We start from the raw sequence: 23,334 nt of genomic DNA on the forward strand, positions 1-23,334 counted from the left end.
CCGAGGAGGGCAGAGGATCCAGGGCGCAGACTGAAGTAGTCCAGAAGAACTGCAGACTGGAAAAGCTCATGACTGCAAAGAGCAGACGGGAAGCCCAGAAGGATGGGGCGGATCGACCACGCCCCATGCACCCACGAAGAGGAAATGACGAAGCGCAGGGGAAGAAGCCCACCCCACCAGCTCTGAACCCCCCACCAAAGGGGAGATGCCGTCCTCCGACGCCAGCAGAGGCCGGAAGACAACCCAAAGCGCCCACCAACAGCGGGACCAAGCGAGAGGCAACAGAGCAAGCTGCTCCCCCAGCGCCCAGTCAACAGAGAAGGGAACAGAACCCCTTCAGAAAGAAAAAGTACACTACCGAAGTCATGAGGAGAGACAACGGGAATGAAACCACACTTCGCTGGAAGATGAAGTGAGGGGAGACCTGATCACCACATTCAAGACACCCAAGGAAATCGACAGGGTTGATAAGGACAGGCTATGTAACACAAGGGGCACACGCACTAGGGGACACAGGTGGAAACTGAGTACCCAAAAGAGCCACAGATTTTTTTTTTTTTTTTTTTTTTTTTTTTTTTTGTGTGTGTGTGTCAGAATGGGAACGGGAAAGCACTAGGAAGTAATGTGGCAACTCCTCACACAAGTAACGAGGCTGACCCCCATACAATGACACATGTAGACATGACAGAGCCCAAGAGGCACAGGATCCGATACACCTGTTGATGGACGGTTGAGAGGCAGGACCAAGGAGCCAGAGCTCAACCCCCACAAGCACAACTAGGTGAGGACATATATTGTAAAAGCACAAGCTGCCGACTAGTGGCAGAGAGCACTACACCGGCCAGGCAAAAGGCACAAAACTGCATCAAAAGGCCCACCTCGACAGCAAACCACAAAGTCCCAGCACAACCACAACATGTACCAAGACCCAAAAAGCTCAGTCTGCAAGCCAGGAAGACCCCGGAACCCCAAAAGGCAGAACCGGGTCACACGAGGAAACAAAGTCCCCTGAACCCACAAAAGGGGGCCCAAGAGGAAGAAACCTCCAGAACGAAACCAAGGAACCCAAAGGAACCCAGAATCGAACCAGGGGGAGCCCAAACCACCACATTTGCCGGCGGAGAACACCACTAAAAGGCAAAGCACAGACCCCAGCAGAACGCCCTGGGAAAACGGTCCCAACAGACCGAAAACCGAGGGGCAAGGTGTGGGAACAAGCATAGCAGCCAGGGGCACTGAGCCTAAACCCATAGGCTCAGACCCAAAATCAACACCCAAACGTTCCCAGAGGAACAGGCAACGGCAAGAAAACACCAGAAAAACAAAGAAACGACAACAGAAGAACAAAAACCCTGAAAATTTTTTGAAAACTCACCAGAGACGCTCGCTCGCACACCCAGACGCATGTAAACAAACCGCAACGCCGCCCTGGTGGCCACGCCGTGAAACCGGCAGACGAAAATGGCCGCCAGCAGGGGCTGTGACTGACGCTAAATACACAAAAACACGCCAGCAAATGTGGGAAGCTAGCAGACTGGAAGGGCGAAAAACGCCGCCCAACAGCAGAAAAACCCCTGAAGGGGCAAAACCGCCCCAGAACTGCTAGCAGGCAACCCCCACAGCCCCGGGAACCAACAACAGAGGCCCCGGGGCAGAGCCGTCCTCCAAGCCCTCCGCCCTTAAAGAAAAGCAAGAGCCCATGGGAAAGGCAACAAGAAAGGGCCGCTGGTAAGACCCAGAAGCCTTGGCAGGAGGCACAGGCTCAAACCTCCGTCCCCCACCCGAACGGGGCAGCCCCCGAAAACCGCCTGAGTCTCTGCCGCAACTAAACCCCGCCCCAACCCCGAAACCCGCAGACGGTCCGGAGCCGGGAACATGGAGAGAAAGGGGCGAGCAGCACCTAACCAAACGGGGCGGCCACGGGGCATTCGAGTGGGAAACCAACCTAGCATGTTGCAGCAACCTAACCTAGCTTGCAACATGGATGCCGCCGTACTCTGAACAGTAATAACATCAGGAGAGTACTGGAGAACAAGCAGAGAATCACTCGCAAGACTCCGGGTCAAGGTGTCAGTGACCCAACAGGCAGCATGACGGAGGTAAAATTGGCGACTGTCACCCGGAGACAAGGGAACAGCAACCAACGATCCCGTACAAGACGGGTTGGAACCGGAAGACACATTCAATGGTCCCCCGAGCCCAGACAGGGGTTTCCAGGGCCCGTAGGGTAACAACTACGGGAAGCCCGGGCAAGGTGTTGCTAACCGGTTAAGAAACCCAAACATAACAAGGAGGGTAGATTATAGCACTGAAAACCCCTGAGACGTGTACAAGCACGGGGGCCTAGCAGAGGGCCGCCAAACACTACCAGTGGAACTATAACCACCTTAGGCAGACCCCCACCAGGCAAGAAAATGAAAAACAAAAGAAAAACCCCGCAAAAGTACACCGTCTCCAGAGGCAACAGAAACCGGCCGCCGCTTAGGTGGCAGGCTGCGCAACACCTTGACGCCCTAACCAGCACAATACCAATCCCTACCCAGGGCCAAACAAGGGCCCCAAGCCCCAGCTGGCCCCAAGGGCGAGGCAAATGCCGAGCAGCAAGAACCTCTACGGGAATGGTTCCCGAACGCCCCAGGGAAGATAACCCTGTTACGCAAGGGCAGTGCTCACAGGGCGCTGAGGGAAGTCAGCCACTAAGCACATGCAGCCCCGACACTGATGAAGTACTCCTGGCCACCGCACACCACAACACACGGCAGTGAACGCCACACAAGGCAAACACCGCCTAGGAAACCGAGGCCAGAGAAGCGTCAATCCCGGTTGACATTAGCGAACGAACTGAAGCTTGGCAGCCGGCGCGGTAGGTCCGGGGCTCCCCCCTCCCCCTCCCGGGGTGGGGAGGGCTGCGCGGACGATCGGCGCGGCAGTAAAGTGTGATGTTTGCTTGTTTGCTTGTTTCCTTGGGATTGTAGGGAGTTTTCTACCTCTCTGTTCGGTTTTTGTTGTAGTTTCTTACCATGTGGGGTTTGTTTTGTTACGCCTACCTTTCTGGGTGCCTAACCCCGGTCGATGGCAGATAAGGAAAACCCCCAACCATATGGGGTTTTCCAGGGCCATTGCTCCCTGAAACCTCTCTGAAGGGGCCAGGTTCTGGCGCTGGTCCCTGGTAGGTCTGAACTCCTTAGCTAATGTCCCGGTCTAACATAACATACATTAGCCCGATAAGCTCCAGGGAGCCGTAGGGGCTCCCCACAGAAAACCTCTGGAACGAAACCAAAAACCCCATGGAACCCGGAATCAAACCAGGGGGAGCCCAAACCACCACATTTGCCGGCGGAGAAACACCACAGAAAGGCAAAGCACAGCCCCAGACAGAACCCCCAGGAAAATGGTCATAACAGACGGAAAACTGAGGGACAAGGTGTGGGAGCAAGCATAACAGCCAGGGACACTGAGCCCAAACCGAAGGGCCCAGACCCAGACAAAATGGGAGACCCGGTGTAAAATCAACACCCAAACGTTCCCAGAGGAACAGGAAACGGGCAGAAAACACCAGAAAAGCAAAGAAACGACAACAGGATAATAAAATCCCTGAAAAAATGTGAAAACTCACCCAAGAAGCTCGCTCACACACCCAGGCGCATGTAAACAAACCGCAACACTGCCCTGGTGGCCATGCCGGGAAACCGGCAGACGAAAATGGCTGCCAGAACAGAGGGCTGTGACCGACGCTAAAGATACGAAAACACGCCAGCAAAAGTGGGAAGCAAGCAGACTGGATGGGGGAAAAACTCCGCCCAAAAGCAGAAAACCCAGGCAGGGGCAAACCGCCCCAGAACTGCTAGCAGGCATCCCCCACAGCCCCGGGAACCATCAACAGAGGCCCCGGGGCAGAGCCATCCTCCAAGCCCTCCGCCCATAAAGAAAAGGAAGAGTCCATGGGAAAGGCAGCAAGAAAGGGCCGCTGGTAAGACCCAGAAGCCTTGGCAGGAGGAACAGGCTCGAAAACCTCCGTCCCCCAACCCGAACAGGGCAGCCCCCGAAAACCGCCCGAGTCTCGGCCCCAACTAAACCCGCCCCGACCCCGAAACCCTCAGACGGACCGGAGCCGGGAACAGGGAGGGAAAGGGGCGAACAGCACCTAACCAAAATGGGGCGGCCTCGGGGCATCCGAGTGGAAAACCAACCTAGCATGTTGCAGCAACCTGACCTAGCTTGCAACACAGATGCCGCCTGTACTCTGAACAGTAATAACATCAGGAGAATACTGGAAAACAAGCAGAGAATCTCTCTCGCAATACTCCGGGTCAAGGTGTCAGTGACCCAACAGACAACATGACGGAGGTAAAAGTGACGACTGTCACCCGAAGACAAGGGTACAGCAACCAACAAACCCGTACAAGACGGGTTGGAACCCGGAAGACACATTCAATGGTCCCCCAAGCCCAGATAGGGGTTTCCAGGGCCCGTAGGCTGACTGCTACAGGAAGCCCGGGCAAGGTGTTGCTAACCGGTTAAGAAACCCAAAAATAACAAAGAGGGTAGAGGATAGTACTGAAAACCCCTGCGACGTGTACAATCATGGGGCCTAGCAGAGGGCCGCCAAACACTACCAGTGGAACTATAGCCACACTAGGCAGACCCCCACCAGGCATGAAAATAAAAACAAAAGAAAAACCCCGCAAAAGTACACAGTCTCCAGAGGTACAGTGTGTCCTCACTTGAACGAACTATATGGGGCGAGGCCGATTCGTTCCAGTGCGGAATTCGTTCCATCCGTTCGGCCCCCAAAAAACCCCTCTGACCCCCCCCCCCCCAAAAAAAAAAAAAAAAAAAAAAAAAAAAAAAAAAAAAAAAAAAAAAATTAACCTTAATTTATGTAATCTTTCTAAATCTAAAATCTAGTTTATAAATCTAGCAATAAATTGTTTCTGTGTTTTACTGTACTTACCTTAACAGTTGAGTTGTGTAGTGCAGACTTTTAGCTTCAATACCCTGAGAGTGCCAGATATGATATGAATATAAATTCATTAAGGAACAGTAACTTTTCTAACAAATGTACATTATACACTACAGTCTGTACATAAAGTACAAACCACTAGAATCACACTACAGTACTTAAGTAAACGTATACTGTACTGTATCACTTAAACTACACTTTTTACACTTTGTACATTTATGTCATTAGAACTGTGTTGTACAGCTCAATTGGCACTCCCAGGTAAGTTATGGCTAGTGCTGGGTGCTGGTCCAGTTGCCTGGGCATCCTCAGGTAAGTCCTTGCTGGTGCTAGGTGCTGGTCCAGTATCCTGGGCATCCTCAGGCGAGTCCATGCTAGTGCTAGGTGCTGGTACAGTATCCTGGGCATCCTCAGGTAAGTCCATGCTAGTGCTAGGTGCTGGTCCAGTTGCCTGGGCATCCTCAGGTGAGTCCTTGCTAGTGCTGGGTGCTGGTCCTGTAGGCCTACTGTTAAGCTGTACCAAAAACTTTTGAATCTTAGTTTGTTTCTTCATTATGAGCTTCTTCATTATAATATCTTTCAATCCCCTTAGGTGTAGATAATAATCTGCCACGTCTTCATCATCAGTTACAGCAACCATATCAAGCAGCTGATTAAGGTTTTGCAATGATGCAGCATATGGAATAGGTAACATGCTACAGGTATCTTCCTCCTCTTCTGCATCCTCATCACCATTACCAGTAACACACTGAATAATCTCATCATCAGTTAATTCACCATAACCTGGATCATCAGCATCATTATCTAACCACTCAGTCACATCAGAAAGTTGCAAATCTTCCTCGCCAGCATCTCTTAATGTCTCAAAAATCGCATTATCAAAGCCCTCAAAATCATAGTCATCTTCGTCTTCATTCTCACCAGGTACCGGACTCAGAATTTTATTCCATGCGTTCTTTAATGTGGTGACCTTCAACTCGTTCCATTGTTTGGCCCAGATGTAAATAGCGTCTTTAATTGAATATTTCTTGAAGTTTTCTAGTGTTCTACTAGCTCTTGTATCCTTATTAAGCCTCTCGTCTTCCTGAGAGAGCAGAACTTCCATTATTTCTACATTCATAGCTCTCTTATAAAGCCGTTTGAGAGCATAGATAACCCCCTGATCCATGGGCTGTATTAAAGATGTAGTATTTGGTGGTAAAGCCATACATGTTATTTTACCATCAGGCGATGTTAATTTAGCAATGGGGTGAGCTGGGGCATTATCAACCAACAGCATTGCCTTTACATCAGCAGGACGAATGCCACGCTCATTGATCTGATGCTTTCTTACTTCTTTACAAAAGTGATTCTGGAACCAGTCTTCAAAAATAATCTGTGTGAACCAGGCATTTTTGGTGTTGTAGTAAACGACAGGTAATCTGTTCATGCAGTTTTTCAATGCTCTGGGGTTGGCAGATTTCCCAACAATTGCGCACTTTGTTCGGTGACTGCCATCTGCATTACCGCACAATAATGCTGAAATTCTTTCCTTGCTTACCTTGCGACCAGGAATACTCTCCTCAAGCCTAGAGGCCAAAGTGTTTCTTTGAAGGCATTTCCAGTTAAAGCCTGTTTCATCTGCATTGTACACTTGAAACCAGCTTAGATTATTAGATACCATGTGCTGAGAAAGTTTATATTTAAATGCATTAACACTTCCTACATCTGCACTTAAGGCTTCGCCACAAATTTTCTTGTTAATGATGCCATGCCTCTCTTTAAATCGACATACCCATCCAGTGCTAGCCTTGAAATTGTCAATGTTTAACTTTTCAGCAAGTCTTTCAGCTGCATTTCTAATAGAATCAACTGAAACAGCAATTCCTTTCGCACGATGCTGTGTAAACCATTTGAATACAGCAGAGTCCAAATCCGTATATTTAGCAGGCTTCAATGTTTTCCTGTTGCCTATTGCATGAGTTTGACTTTGAGCAACGAATTTCCTAATATTATCCTTCTGCTTTTTTATATCACAAACTGTAGCTTTACCGATGTTGAATTCTTGGGCGAGACGGGTGACTGAGTATCCACGCTCTGCTTTCTCTATTAAATCAATTTTCTGATCAATTGACAAATATTTTCTCTTTCGTTTTAAATCTTGAACACCACAAATGCTGCTCTGAGACATCTTGACAGAGTATAAGAGTTCAAACGATAAAAATTGTTCAAAATTATCCTTCACGCGCGAGCAACACGTTTTCACACTGAGAGGAGGGGAGACAAATGGTGCCAGCCACCTCACCAAGGCCTAACGTTTACACGACCTGTGCTTGTTTTATTGGCCTACTCAAAATTTAATCTAAATAGGCTTACAGATTGTTTTCAAATAATATTGTTTGTTGTTATAATTAATAAAATATTGTCTGTTTTGAAGTTTTATTCATTTTATACAGTACAGTACTGTATTACATAAAACCTAATGTATTACAATACAGTACGTAGGCTGTTAGAGGAGGGAGGGAGGGAGAGATCCAGGAAACAAACCCCCCCCCCCCCCCCCCCAATGGCTCAAGGAGCAACCTGCCGGCCACACAAAGCAGCACATGGTCAAAGGAGGAGCTAGATAGTAAACGTGAAGGTCTTATAACAATAATGAGAGAGATTATAGCGAGAGCGGATAACGATAGATCACGACTGTTGATAGTCGGTGACTTCAACTTGAAATCCATAGACTGGGAAGCATATGAAGCTAAAACAGAAGATTTTTGGACCTGTAAATTTGTAGACCTCATCCTGGAAACATTCTTGTATCAACATGTTAAACAAGCTACGAGGATGAGGGAAGGGGACGTTTCCTCCATGCTAGATTTGATATTTACCAGGAAGGAGGAAGAGATATTTGACATTCAGTACCTTCCTCCCTTGGGTAAAAGTGACCATGTCTTTTTGGGAATAAAGTATGCAATGCGTTATAAGCTGGAAGAAAATAAGGAGGTTGAAGCAGTTGAAAAACCAGACTTCAGGAGAGGACATTATGGTGACCTTAGAAATTTTTTTAGTGAGTATAATTGGACAGACTTGATGCTAGGCAAGGAAGTGAATGAGATGTATGGCAAGTTTTGTGAAATATATGATAAAGGCACAAAAAAATTTATACCAAAACAGAGATGCAGAACTAGGAAACAGGATTGGTTCAATAGAAATTGCGAGAGGGCTAGAGACCGAAAGACACAAAAATGGAATCAATACAGGAAGAGGCCGAACCCCCAAACATACCAGCGATACAAAGATGCGAGAAACAACTACACGGCAGTGAGGAGAGAGGCAGAAAGAAATTTTGAAAAAGGGATTGCGGACAAATGTAAAACAGAACCAGGTCTATTCTATAAATTCATAAACAACAAATTGCAGGTAAAGGATAATATTCAGAGGTTGAAAATGGGAAATAGATTCACGGAAGATGAAAAGGAAATGTGTGAAACACTAAACGAAAAGTTCCAAAGTGTGTTTGTACAAAATGAAATCTTTAGGGAACCAGATACAATAAGAATTCCAGAGAACAACATAGAACACATAGAGGTGTCTAGAGACGAAGTGGAAAAAATGCTCAAGGAGCTCGGTAAGAACAAAGCAGCTGGCCCAGATGGCGTTTCACCATGGGTTCTGAGAGAATGTGCATCTGAGCTCAGCATTCCACTTCACCTGATCTTTCAGGCATCCCTGTGTACAGGAATCGTAGCAGACGGGTGGAAACAGGCTAACATAGTTCCAATCTACAAAAGTGGCAGCAGGGAAGACCCCCTCAATTATAGACCTGTATCATTGACAAGTGTAATAGTGAAAGTATTGGAAAAACTAATCAAAACTAAATGGGTAGAACACCTAGAGAGAAATGATATAATATCAGACAGACAGTATGGTTTTCGATCTGGAAGATTCTGTGTATCGAATTTACTCAGTTTCTATGATCGAGCCACAGAGATATTACAGGAAAGAGATGGTTGGGTTGACTGCATCTATCTGGACCTAAAAAAGGCTTTCGACAGAGTTCCACATAAGAGGTTGTTCTGGAAACTGGAAAATATTGGAGGGGTGACAGGTAAGCTTCTATCATGGATGAAAAATTTTCTGACTGATAGAAAAATGAGGGCAGTAATCAGAGGCAATGTATCAGAATGGAGAAATGTCACAAGTGGAGTACCACAGGGTTCAGTTCTTGCACCAGTGATGTTTATTGTGTACATAAATGATCTACCAGTTGGTATACAGAATTATATGAACATGTTTGCTGATGATGCTAAGATAATAGGAAGGATAAGAAATTTAGATGACTGTCATGCCCTTCAAAAAGACCTGGACAAAATAAGTATATGGAGCACCACTTGGCAAATGGAATTTAATGTTAATAAATGTCATGTTATGGAATGTGGAATAGGAGAACATAGACCCCACACAACCTATATATTATGTGAGAAATCTTTAAAGAATTCTGATAAAGAAAGAGATCTAGGAGTGGTTCTAGATAGAAAACTATCACCTGAGGACCACATAAAGAATATTGTGCAAGGAGCCTATGCTATGCTTTCTAACTTCAGAATTGCATTTAAATACATGGATGGCGATATACTAAAGAAATTGTTCATGACTTTTGTTAGGCCAAAGCTTGAATATGCAGCTGTTGTGTGGTGCCCATATCTTAAGAAGCACATCAACAAACTGGAAAAGGTGCAAAGACATGCTACTAAGTGGCTCCCAGAACTGAAGGGCAAGAGCTACGAGGAGAGGTTAGAAGCATTAAATATGCCAAAACTAGAAGACAGAAGAAAAAGAGGTGATATGATCACTACATACAAAATAGTAACAGGAATTGATAAAATCGACAGGGAAGACTTCCTGAGACCTGGAATTTCAAGAACAAGAGGTCATAGATTTAAACTAGCTAAACACAGATGCCGAAGAAATATAAGAAAATTCACCTTCGCAAATAGAGTGGTAGACGGTTGGAACAAGTTAAGTGAGAAGGTGGTGGAGGCCAAGACCGTCAGTAGTTTCAAAGCGTTATATGACAAAGAGTGCTGGGAAGACGGGACACCACGAGCGTAGCTCTCATCCTGTAACTACACTTAGGTAATTACACTTAGGTAATTACAAAGCCAACTGTTATCTACACCCCAATTTTATTAAAAATTCAGTGAAAAGGAAATGTGTTGAAACTTTAAAATATATACTGTATATATCACAATTTTCACCATTATTATTGCGCCAATATGACATTTTTCTAATAAAAAGGCTATTCTCAGTGTAGATAATGCGATAATTATTATTAAATTGACTCTTGGCATCTGACGACGAGAGAGGAGAGGAGTAGTGGCTGGTCTCTGGTGGTCAGGTGCAGGAAGGAGGGTGGGGGGGGGGGGGGGGGCTGGAGAGGGAGCTAGGAGCCGCCAGTCACATGTGGTGCCTGCCTCTACAGCCTTTACTGACACCACTACTGTACCTGTACAGCATTACTCCAGCCTCCCTTGACAACTTCTACCACTGACAACACCTGCCCCCTAACAAAAACCCCTAACAACTGACACCATTTGCCTCCTGACAACAACTCTCTCACCAATGCCCTCCTGACACCATTTTATCACCATTTCAGCTGGTTGTCAGCTGCCTGGCTGACAACCTGCCTCCCATGAGAATACGTAACTTACACCACCTGCCCCTGACACCATTTGCCTCCTGACAACAACTCACTCACCAATGCCCTCCTGACACCACTTTATCACCATTTCAGCTGGTTGTCAGCTGCCTGGCTGACAACCTGCCTCCTATGAGAATACGTAACTTACACCACCTGCCCCTGACACCATTTGCCTCCTGACAACAACTCTCTCACATGCACCAATGCCCTCCTGACACCACTTTATCACCATTTCAGCTGGTTGTCAGCTGCCTGGCTGACAACCTGCCTCCCATGAGAATACGTAACTTACACCACCTGCCCCTGACACCATTTGCCTCCTGACAACAACTCTCTCACCAATGCCCTCCTGACACCATTTTATCACCATTTCAGCTGGTTGTCAGCTGCCTGGCTGACAACCTGCCTCCCATGAGAATACGTAACTTACACCACCTGCCCCTGACACCATTTGCCTCCTGACAACAACTCTCTCACCAATACCCTCCTGACACCATTTTATCACCATTTCTCCCAAGAAACAATGGCTAAGGATAATAAAACACTATACTGTACATGTATAACTGTTTACACTCTGGCGAATCATAGTTGGTGACAGCCAGCTCCGACGCTCGGCCTCGGTGACCGCTTGGACGAACATTCCTCACTTAATCGAACATTTGTATGTTCCACTGAACATTTGGTACCGAATTCAATTTGTTCGGCTCTTCCGGGAATTCGATAGAGCGGGGTTCGTTAGACTGAGGAAGCACTGTAACAGAAACCGGTCGCCGCTTAGGTGGCAGGTTGCGCAACACCTTGACGCCCTAACCAGCACAATACCAATCCCTACCCAGGGCTAAACAAGGGCCCCCAGCCCCAGCTGGCCCCAAGGGCGAGGCAAATGCCGGGCAGCAAGAACCTCTATGGGAATGGTTCCCGAATGCCCCAGGGAAGATAACCCTGTTACACAGGGGCAGTACTCACAGGGCGCTTAGGGAAGTCAGCCACTAAGCGCATGCAGCCCCGGCACTGATGAGATACTCCTGGCCACCGCACACCACAACACACGGCAGTGAACGCCACACAAGGCAAACACCACCTAGGAAACTGAGGCCAGAGAAGCGTCTATCCCAGTTGACATTAGCTTACGAACTGAAGCTTGGCAGCCGGCGCAGTAAGTCCGGGGCTCTGCCCTACCCCTCTCGGGGCGGGAAGGGCTGCGCAGACGATCGGCGCGGCAGTAAAGTGTGATGTTTGCTTGTTTCCTTGTGATTGTAGGGAGTTTCTACCTCTCTGTTCAGTCTTTGTTTTAGTTTTTTACCATGTGGGGTTTGTTTTGTTATGCCTACCTTTCTGGGTGCCTAACCCCGGTCGATGGCAGATAAGGAAAACCCCAACCACAAAGGGGTTTTCCAGGGCCATTGCTCCCTGAAACCTCTCTGAAGGGGCCAGGTTCTGGCGCTGGTCCCTGGTAGGTCTGAACTCCTTAGCTTATGTCCCGGTCTAATATAACATATATTAGCCCGATAAGCTCCAGGGAGCCGTAGGGGCTCCCCACAGAAAGCACCTTATACCTCAGTACACTCCCGATCAGGGGTCTTAAGGCGCTCTGAGCAGTGCAGTGGTTAATCTAGCCACCTGTTCACCATACAAATGATAATAAATATGCATCAAAATTCCAGATGCATTGAACAGAAGAGAAAGCAGAATCAGCAAGTGCGTCACTCGCTCAACCATTGGAAAGTGGTGCAGCCATGGAAAAAGCCTGGGTTCGGACACTGTGCAAGCAGCGCCAGAAACTGAGGCTGGGTCAGTCATCAAGGAGCCAGAAGAATCACTCTCCCCCTGTAAGACTGCAGATGACAATATGATTTAATTTTCATTTAGCAGCTCCTCAGCTTGTCAATCTCTGCTTTAATTCTTAATTTTTCATGCAAACACTACACCAGCATTTCATATTCATTCTTACAGATTGGAGCATTCCCCAATCATATTTTTACTAACCAGTGCTTTAATTGCATAAATCATTTTTCTTCTTTGGTTAACTTGGCTTTAACTTGCAGACATTCCTGTTTTGTGAATCTCACATTGTAGGTATTTAAAATGAACAGATTTCAGCAATTTCACATTCACCCTGATTTCACTCAATTTCTTTCTCTCTACTGCCATTAGTTTATTTATAGCTCCATATACAGTACAGTACTTTCAGACATTTTCTCTCTCACATGTCAACAAAACAGTATAGTATAACTTTCATTCCCTGCTAAAAGGACTGTATTATCTGTGCACATTAAGTTTAATATTCAACTGTACATACACGTTGTGCCTTATGGTGAATGACTGGGAAGCTACACCTTTCACAACTCGCCAAACAGACAACCAAATCGATATAAACTACAAGTAGGTACAGTAATTAAAGCACAGAAGTTAATAAGCTCACCAACTTACCACTTTAGGTTCCAGCTGCTGCTCCTCTAATTGTGCCTTCATCTGGTTTAATTTTTCCACTGCTTTCCGCATGATCCAGAAGCCATCATATCGAGTCATCAGCTCATTTTCATTGTACTCAAATGAATATGTCCTCTTTTTTTGCTCTCCTGTTTTGGTCTTCTTTGAACATCTTTTAGGCTGTGACCATTTCCTTGAAAATTTTGTTTTTCTCTTCGTGTTAACATGCCCTGTAAGCTTTTGTTTTTCAGTTGATGCAGCATCTTGTTTTCCATCATCAAATACAATATGAACCATTTTTCTTCAACCACGATACAATATTTCTGAAAAACATCAAGGATCATTTAATAACAAACATTCTTTGGCAAGTTATTCTGCCACTCCTAAAGGTGCAAATTATCTGATGCACATGAAAGGCTTATGGCACAGACAAGAAAATATTAGAGTAGCAATGCTATGAGGCCTAAGATCTATCTGGCAAGACACCATACAGTATTTGTAAAGGTCTGTTCACAGATGTAGAGAAGTTCATCCTCACAACAATGTCAATGTCAAATATCTGCAAATGGGAAGGTCAACATTAGTCTACCAACCAATCCAAACAGCAAACTGCTACCCTTTCCTAACATGAGATAGCAGCACTACAAGGTATGCCCTGCCCAATCCTACACATCCTGAATGCATGGAAAACCACCTAACATAAAATGACAGTATGGAGTCAATGGAAGGGCTCGTGAGCAGCAGAACAACTTGTTAAAAAATTAGCTAGCCAAAAGACTAAAGAATATTTCTGGAATGTAAGTAATACAAAAAACACTTTGGGTAGTAGATTTAACCATGCCAGTGATGAAACTCTTTAAACTGAATGTGTCTGTCACACAATAGTATATGTATATTAACCATCACATTCTTGGGAGGTAATAAGCACCAAATGAATTTTTTATTTTTTTTTTTATTTTATTTTTTTTTTGTGATATATACAAGAGTTGTTACATTCTTGTACAGCCACTAGTACGCGTAGCGTTTCGGGCAAGTCCTTAATCCTATGGTCCCTGGAATACGATCCCCTGCCGCGAAGAATCGTTTTTTCATCCAAGTACACATTTTACTGTTGCGTTAAACAGAGGCTACAGTTAAGGAATTGCGCCCAGTAAATCCTCCCCGGCCAGGATACGAACCCATGACATAGCGCTCGCGGAACGCCAGGCGAGTGTCTTACCACTACACCACGGAGACTGCATCTCTAGGTGCTATACATATATAACCTTGTTCATTTGATCTACAGCTGGCTTTGTTGTAACAGTGAAAGTATTTTGCACTCTTTCATGTATAATTGTGAGTTGTAATTGTGGGTGGGTGTGTGTATGTATGCGTATGTGCGCATTGGGGAGGTGCGAGATGGTATGAGGGGAGGTGTTGACTAGCTTCAATCCGCTGACATGGCAGTACTTAACAAAGAAGCCCTGTTCTGGCTTGCGAGAGTACCCACCCTGGCTCGGCCAGAGAGGTGGTTGAGTAGTGAGAGTGGAACCTTTGCAAGGGAGAGTACATCCAACCAGCTCCTCCATCCGGACGGGTGATTAGCCATTACCCACCCTTGGGTGAACTTGTTAGTGATGTCAGTAATGCATTGTCTTAATTGGGTGTCTTAGTGTTGACGAGCTAGTGGAGTCTAAACCATTTAGCCATGTATGGTGTGGGCGTGTATGGAGTGGGTGATCCCCCCCCCTTTCAATTTGGTAAATATTGTGTTAACCCTTAACATGCTCGGGGTTTAATATCCTGTCATCCCCACAGGCGCATGTCATTTTGAAAAAAAAAAATTATTTTTTCTTCCTAACCTGTTAATTTTTGTTCACTGATCACGGGAAAAATAATAAAAAAATCGTAAGTGGCATATATTGCCCGCTATAGGGCAGGGAAGTCTGGAAAATTATAGGCGCTGACTCAGCGTGCGTCCCAGGTGGTCTGTTGCTCGCCAGCTGTCAGGCCGGAGTTGCCACAAAGAGATAATTATCTAATTATTTCAATGTCTCTGATTGATTTTTCATTGTTTTTTTGCTGTAATATTATTCAATAGTGTGAAATTTGATATATTTATATAATAAAATGAGTGAATCATTGCTGTACTCAAAAATATGGTGTGCATATTGTTGATTCAATTATGTTCATCAGTCAGTGAACAAATACTTTGTCGGTTATTACACTATAAGCACAGGTTATATATAAGTATCTGCATGTTTTGTTCACTATAACGAACCACTAAGTAGCTATTATGAATCAAAAAGTAACGAGGAGTGACCGCCGTGTACCAGCCAGCCACTCCCGCCCTCCCTCCAGTCATCTGACTCACCCACATTCTCCTCCCACAATACTGTTTTTACTATAATTCACTATATACAGACGTTATATATAAGTATCTACTTGTTTTGTTCACCATAACTGTATATCTAAGCTTGTATGGTGAGTAAAGGCACAAAGACGTAGGACCTCACACAGTCAGCTGATGGCTGCCGCCCTCAAGGCCAGACGCACTAATATTTCTCCTCCAACAATACTGTGTGGTGTTATTACGCTATATACACACATTATATATAAATATCTACCTGTTTTATTCACCATACTTGTACAAACAAACTGGTATGGTGCCCAAAGACCATCGTGGTAACCAGTAAACAACACCGTCGTCTGCACGGTGGCGTCGTGCAGATGATGCCACCGCCCTCACCAAAATGGCGGCTCCAAACCTTCTCTTGCTCTTTATACTTTCTATACACACGTTATATATAAGTATCTACATTTATGTTCACCATAGCGAACCACTAAGCTGGTATGCTGAGTGCAGTCAATAAAAGGTGGCCACACAGTCAGAAGACATCGCCACCACCCTCCCTCCCACAACATTACTCTTCCCTCCATGGCGCACAGCGCTAAATATCACCACAATCCTGCTATTATCAGAACCCTGGTCAGTTTTATCACAGTCAGGGGTCTTCTGTAATAATATCATCGCTACATAATAGCATGAACAAGCATATTTTGGCATTTTTAGGCGATGCTGTGGTCACAAGCTGAACAGCAGTTCTGTTAGCTCATGCTGCGTGCGTCAAGCTTGGTTGCTCTCTCAATACTGAGGCCAATAACACCCGGGAGTTTGGCCCACGATTTTTTGTTTAAATGGCGTCTGTTTACAAGAGCCCTGATGAAGGTGTGGTGAACCCCGTGTATCCGCGGGCCGTTTAAATCTTGCGTAGTACTCCAACACATCATATGACGTGATGCGCAGTTGATTGGAACAACGTCCAACACGTCATTTGACGTGATGCGCACTTTAAGGGTTAAATAATAAAATGTCAAAGTGTTAAATATTAATTGCTGGAAATTGAAATAAATTGATTAATAAATTTTCTATGTGTAGAATAACAAGCTTGACTTTTGTTCAGTCCTCCTTTTTTGAATCAATGTCCCCTCAAGTAAGAGTTAAGGCTAGAGAGATATCTAGATGAACACGTGAGAGATAACTAAATTAAGCAGTGTTCCTGTCGCATTGTTTAAATAAGAGGAATTTATATTTAGTTTCAATGACAGGTGGTGGCAGCAAACATCAGAACATCTTGGAATATCAGTATAGTATAACATCATAGTTAGAGTAAGATAGAATAAAATCAGTCTACTCTCCCTACTCTTCTTATTCCTCCTACATCACTCTACTCCTCCTTCACTCTCTCCCTCCTGCCTCCCCTCTCACCGTTCGCTCCCCGTTTTCTATTCCCGCTCGCCTCTTCCCCACCTCAGTTCCTGCCTCAAACCCCCCCATGTTCTATCCACCCATCCTTCATCCCTCTTTCCTCCTCTCCTCCTTCTACCTTTACTTTGCTTTACTTGATTTTTACTACCTTCACTACCCCCCCCCCCCTGTTACATTGTTACAAATATAGTAAAAACCAGCTTTGAATTTAATGAAACACCATTTTCTGGGCGAGACCCAGAGGCTTCCTGGAGCTATCCGGGGCTGATATGAATGTATTAGACCCCTGGCATCAGTCAAGCGAATGGAGTACTTAGGCCTAAAGGGGACCACGAGCCAGAACCTGGCCCCCCTCAGAGAGGCACGAGGAGCAATGGCCTATAGAAACCCCTGTGTAGTTGGAAGCATTCTATGTCTGCCATCGACCGGGTCAGGCACCCAGAAAGATAGGTGCCCCAAAACAAACCTTATCTGGTTAAAATAAATTGCTACGAAAGCCGAACTATTGGACAGAACTCTCCAAACGAAAAACGAACAAACGAGCATGACTCACAACTGTCACCGCGCCGCAGTCTGCGCAGTTTCCCTCTCCCCAGGAGGGGAAAGGGAAGCCCCAGATCCCCGTGCTGGCTATCCACCCTTCAGTTCTGAGGCTGGATGTCAAAACATGCGAAAAAAAACACCGGCCGGAGGGAGGGAGGGTTGCCGGGAGCATCCGGGTCTCACCCAACAAATGGCGTTTCATTACATTTAACGCTGGTTTTCTGGGAGAGCCCCTTCGGCTCCCCGGAGCTACTTACCCAAAGATAACACAAGAGGGGACTTAGCGTAGCTCTCATCCTGTAACTACACTTAGGTAATTACCTGGGAAGTGGGCGCCACTCGCTCCTCAACTCGATGTCGAGAGAACTGGCTGCAACCGCTGACCCAATGCGACACATGCCCGACAAGGGATAGGAACACTGACCAGGTAGCGAGCGGCCTGGACCCCATTCGACCTCCAAAAACCCTCTGCTCGAATGACAGACAAAGACATGTTACCAAAGACTGCAGCTAACGCAGCAAACTTACAAACATCATGGCCATGAGGATAGACCTCAGGCTGGCTGGACCGAATAACCCTGAGGACAACCTGGGAGACCCGAACCTTGGAACAGGGAAGAAGGAAAACCGGGTCAACCCAAAGCTCATCCCTGGCCACTGAGGCCATGGCGCGCAGTTACCTGCTTGATACCTGCTTGATGGGGTTCTGGGAGTTGTTCTACTCCCCAAGCCTGGCCTTGGGCCAGGCTTGACTTGTGAGAGCTTGGTCCACTAGACAGTTGCTTGGAGCGGCCCGCAGCCCCACAAACCCACCACAGGTAATGGCGAAGAGCCGCAATCAGACACAACACATGATGCACCCCCAGCTGACCCAACAACCCAAGGACCCCTCCAGAAAGGAGCATGTTATCCTTCACCAAAGAAGAAGGAGACGGCTGCAAACGAACAAACCTTCCCCCAGGACCAAAAGAGCAGAAGCTTCTGTGCCGGAGAAGAGCATGAAGCTCCCCAACCTGTCCCCCAGATGCCAATGCCAACAAAAAACCAGTGTTGAATGTAATGAAACGCCATTTTCTGGGTGAGACCCGAAGGCTCCCCAGAGCTTGCAAAGCTGATATGCTAATGTCAGACTTTAGCTTGGGGGGCTAGAAATAGCCTAAGCTACTCTATCCCTTTGAGATGTATTTATTGCTTATCTCAATAAACATACTTGAACTTGAATGTCAGACTTTGGCATCAGTCATGAGTATGGAGTTCTATGGGCCTACTGGGGACCACGAGCCAGAACCTGGCCCCCTCAGAAGAGGCAAGGGGAGCAATGGCCTATAGAAACCCCCGTGTGGTTGGAAGCATTCTATGTCTGCCATCGACTGGGTCAGGCACCCAGAAAGGTAAGCATCCCAAAACAAACCCTTATTCTGGTGAAAATATTGCTACCAAAAGTCGAACAAGTAGATAGAACTCCCCTAAACGAAACGAGCAAACGATCATGACGTCACATGTCATCGCGCCGCTGTCTGAGCAGCCAGTCCAGCGACAAACTCCGATGATCGTCACCTTGAGACAAGGGAACGGAGCAACCTTTACAAACTCGCACAAAGTGAGATGGGACCCAGGGGACGCATCCATCTGACCACTGAGCCCCAGTGGGGTTTTCCAGGACCCTTAGATGCTCTGCTAAGGGAAGCCCAGTCAAGGTACTGCTAACTGGAACAACAAACTATCAATCAAACTAATAACTGGCGAGCCCCTGTGACGTGTACACACATGGGAACCTAGCAGAGGACCACCAAAAATATAAGTAGATAAGGGTCCATCTCCACCATGCAGAAATCAAAAAAAGAAAAGAAGAAAACCCACCACTACAAGGTGGGTTAACCCATAAATGATTGCACGAGTACAACGTCACATGCGGAACAGAGTTGGCCGCTGTTATATGGTGAAAATGAGCTGCACAGTACCTTGCGCAGCTACCAGTGAAGAAGCTACCTCCTACCCAAAGGCAAACAAACAGGGGTGCATGAAACACCCCAGCTGATTCCAGGGCGAGCAATCACCGAGCAGCAACAGACTACGGCAGAGGTAGATCCCAAGCAACTTGTGGAAAACAATCCCAAGCCACAAGGGCAGTACTTACAGGGCACCTAGGAAAGAGAACCCCTAGACACATGCAGCCCGAGTACTGGTGAAAATACTCCTGGCTCGCACACCACCAACAGGCAGGACAACACCACAAGGTACAGCAATGAAACAAGTCTGGAGTCAGAGTCGCATGACCGCCAGGTCTCACATCAGCCACAGAACTAGGGGTTTGGATAGCTGGCTCGGGTGGTCTGGGGGCTGCCCCCTTGGGGAGGGGGAGCTGTGCAGACGGCAGCATAGTGATGGTTGTGACGTAATGCTCATTTTCTCATTTTTTGTTTGGGGAGTTCTGACCAATACTTTTGCTTTCGGTAGCAATTTTTTAACCAGACAGATTTGTTTTGGGGCGTCTACTTTTCTGGGTGCCTGATCCAGTCAATGGCAGACATGGAATGCTTCCAACCACACGGGGGTTTCTATAGGTCATTGCTCCTCGTGCCTCTCTCAGGGGGCCAGGTTCTGGCTCATGGTCCCTCGTAGGCCTAGAACACCATTTGCTTGACTGATGCCAAGGCCTAATATATTCATATCAGCCCGGGTAGTTCCAGGAAGCCGAAGGGGCTCCCCCCAGAATGATTATTGATATGTACATGTATTTACATAAATGATTGTATATAATAGTATAATATAAAACCTGTAATAGATTTTCCCTTTGTGAATCTTAATTTCAAAATAAATACGATAACCATTGACATAACAAACATCTTGTTAACACTTTTCTTTAATTTTAGGTAAAATTCATAACATTTTCAATACTTCTCGTGTTCATCATCAGATCTAAAAAAAAATTGAGGAGTTAAATTAAAACAAGCAGCAAAACAAAGGACTCATACGGGACAAAAAATATCTATTACCCACTTAACTGCGCCAACCCAGTATTCTCAGTCAGCGGGAAACTGCGCCAACATAGAAAAATCTTTTTGATTTTTCCGTACCCATTCTAAATGTGTACGAGGTTGGTTGTGTACGAAATGGACTTTTAGGACCTTCAGTGAGAGGCAGCCATCTTGGGAAAAATCCAAGAATGCCCTAGGGCTGCTGGCTGGGTTAGTACCGAATGAGCAACCATGGGTGGCACACGCGCCTTTGGCTCCCAAACACCTCTCCGACGCAGTGTTGAAAGATAACGCTCTGTTGGTGAAATTCAAACCTTATTGTTTGAAGAACATAAGGGTCATAATATTGGTGAAGCTAGGTGCAATAAAGACCTAACACAAAGGTTGGATGCAAGTGATACAGCCCCTATGAGGACGATACAGCGAGCGTATCCAGTTGTAGCTCCGAGCGTCACCCTTGCAATTCCTATGCTATCTCCAATTTATTTAGATGATACATAGATGAATTGTTTTCTGCGTTCAGTGATGATGCACCTGATACAAGTAGCATAGATGAACAGTCTTAGCGGCTTCCATTGTGGTGTTTTCCATAGATATTTTCAAGAATACCTGAATCTCTTCCTGACTGACGGACACTCTTTGAGGCCAGCTAAATCTCTTCCTGTGTGGGACCATATAAAGCGATCTTTTCAAGACTACCTAACAGGGGGAGCCTCGTAGCCTGGTGGATAGCGCGCAGGATTCGTAATTCTGTGGCGCGGGTTCGATTCCCGCACGAGGCAGAAACAAATGGGCAAAGTTTCTTTCACTCTGAATGCCCCTGTTACCTAGCAGTAAATAGGTACCTGGGTGTTAGTCAGCTGTCATGGGCTGCTTCCTGGGGGTGGAGGCCTGGTCGAGGACCGGGCCGTGGGGACACTAAAAGCCCCGAAATCATCTCAAGATAACCTCAAGAAAATTGATCTTTTCCTATAATCTTTTCAATACTACCTTATGCTTCACAAGCTTGGCTACATACAACCTACAAGTACTAAAGCCAAGGGTCTACGTGAGTGTGCTATTTGCAAGCACACTGAATGAAGAAACGGGAAGCGAAAATTTATCTATACCTGGTGTAACGAGAACTAAGTTGCGCTGTGCACCATGGACTACTTCGTTGATTATTACTCACTTCCAAAGTACTGAGTGTGTAATACAGTGTGTTACTGTGTAGTGTGTGAAACTGTACATACTGTAATTTTAGTGAATTTTTAACAAGTAATATTGTGACAAACATTTATTGTGGACACATTACTGACATGTATCACAGTTCCATGGTACATTATGAATGTTCTACTGTATACATATTGTAAAGGACACAAATATGCATCATATACGATAAAAAAAAAAAGCAAATAAAACCGCATTGGAAATTCATAAAATAAATAATTGAAAATATATTTGTGGCAACATCCAGTGCTTGAATGGCCCGTGCGACCATGTCTGGGCGATTCATGTATGGGCGACCAGGCCCTGATGACGTCACAGCGCACCTTGTCCACGTCCCCACAGCCAAAGTAAGTGGAATTTGGTATTTATTTTTACATAGACATGTTCAGGGAAGGGAATTTATCATTTTACGAAGAAAAAAGAATTTTTTGGGAACACTTTATTTCATGCGCACCAAGGGAATTTCACAATAAACTCGGCGCAGCACGGTGGTTAAAAGATTAGAGAATCTTGTTTGTTATGTCAATGGTTATCATATTTATTTTGATTGTATATATATGTACATGTGTATGTAATATTAATAATTGTGTAACCAGCTTCAAAAGATTGTCACTTGCTTAGCTAAACGAACTATGGGGTTCAGTTCCTGAACCCATTTTGAGTCTCTGTAACCCTTTCCACCACTTCTCACAGGATTGGTATGGGTGCATAATTAAAGTTAGTTATCAGGAGAGGACGCATGATCAAGCAACCCGTCCTCTTAAAAATAACGTCACTTTTCGCAGTTTTGAAAAACTAATCTACAAGCAGCTTTACTCTTATCTAGCCAAACACTATCTTCTTCTTGATAGTAGGTGCAGTTTGCATGAAGGGTTTGTCCTCCCGATGACTGCACCAGTACAGATGTTGGTAGAGGCGTTTATGTTGAGGATGATAACAGTTTCAAAAGTGCTTGTTGCGTTGTGCTGTAGACAGAGGAGCGGCGACTAGAACAGAGGTGTGTTAGAGGGTGACTTGCCGCACCGTAGGTTACCTGGTTGATACCTGGTTGATGGGGTTCTGGGAGTTCTTCTACTCCCCAAGCCCGGCCCGAGGCCAGGCTCGACTTGTGAGAGTTTGGTCCACCAGGCTGTTGCTTGGAGCGGCCCGCAGGGCCACGTACCCACCACAGCCCGGCTGATCCGGAACTTCTCTTAGAAAACCGTCCAGTTTTCTCTTGAAGATGTCCACGGTTGTTCCGGCAATATTTCTTATGCTCGCTGGGAGGACGTTGAACAACCGCGGACCCCTGATGTTTATACAGTGCTCTCTGATTGTGCCTATGGCACCTCTGCTCTTCACTGGTTCAATCTTGCATTTTCTTCCATATCGTTCACTCCAGTACGTTGTTATTTTACTGTGTAGATTTGGGACCTGACCCTCCAGTATTTTCCATGTGTATATTATTTGGTATCTCTCTCGTCTCCTTTCTAGAGAGTACATTTGGAGAGCTTTGAGACGATCCCAATAATTTAGGTGTTTTATCTCGTCTATGCGTGCCGTATATGTTCTCTGTATTCCCTCTATTTCAGCAATCTCTCCTGCTCTGAAGGGGGAAGTGAGTACTGAGCAGTACTCGAGACGGGACAGCACAAGTGACTTGAAGAGTACAACCATTGTGATGGGATCCCTGGATTTGAAAGTTCTCGTAATCCATCCGATCATTTTTCTGGCTGACGCGATATTTGCTTGGTTATGCTCCCTAAACGTTAGATCGTCGGACATCATTATTCCCAAATCCTTGACATGC

At 45.9% G+C, this 23,334-nt stretch overlaps 1 protein-coding gene across 3 annotated transcripts in view; it reads right to left on the reverse strand.

Moving 5' to 3' along the window:
• Positions 1-23,334, reverse strand: part of LOC123772177 (uncharacterized) — a 68,838-nt gene that overhangs the window by 33,971 nt on the left and 11,533 nt on the right. For all 3 annotated transcript variants that reach the window (XM_069311293.1, XM_069311292.1, XM_045765229.2), the window contains exon 2: positions 13,068-13,390. In XM_069311293.1, the coding sequence (XP_069167394.1) occupies positions 13,068-13,364 (297 nt within the window). In that variant the 5' untranslated portion in view covers positions 13,365-13,390. The remainder of the gene's footprint in view (positions 1-13,067; positions 13,391-23,334) is intronic.

This window comes from Procambarus clarkii, chromosome 69 (genome assembly GCF_040958095.1).
Source record: "Procambarus clarkii isolate CNS0578487 chromosome 69, FALCON_Pclarkii_2.0, whole genome shotgun sequence".
NCBI lineage: Eukaryota > Metazoa > Arthropoda > Malacostraca > Decapoda > Cambaridae > Procambarus > Procambarus clarkii.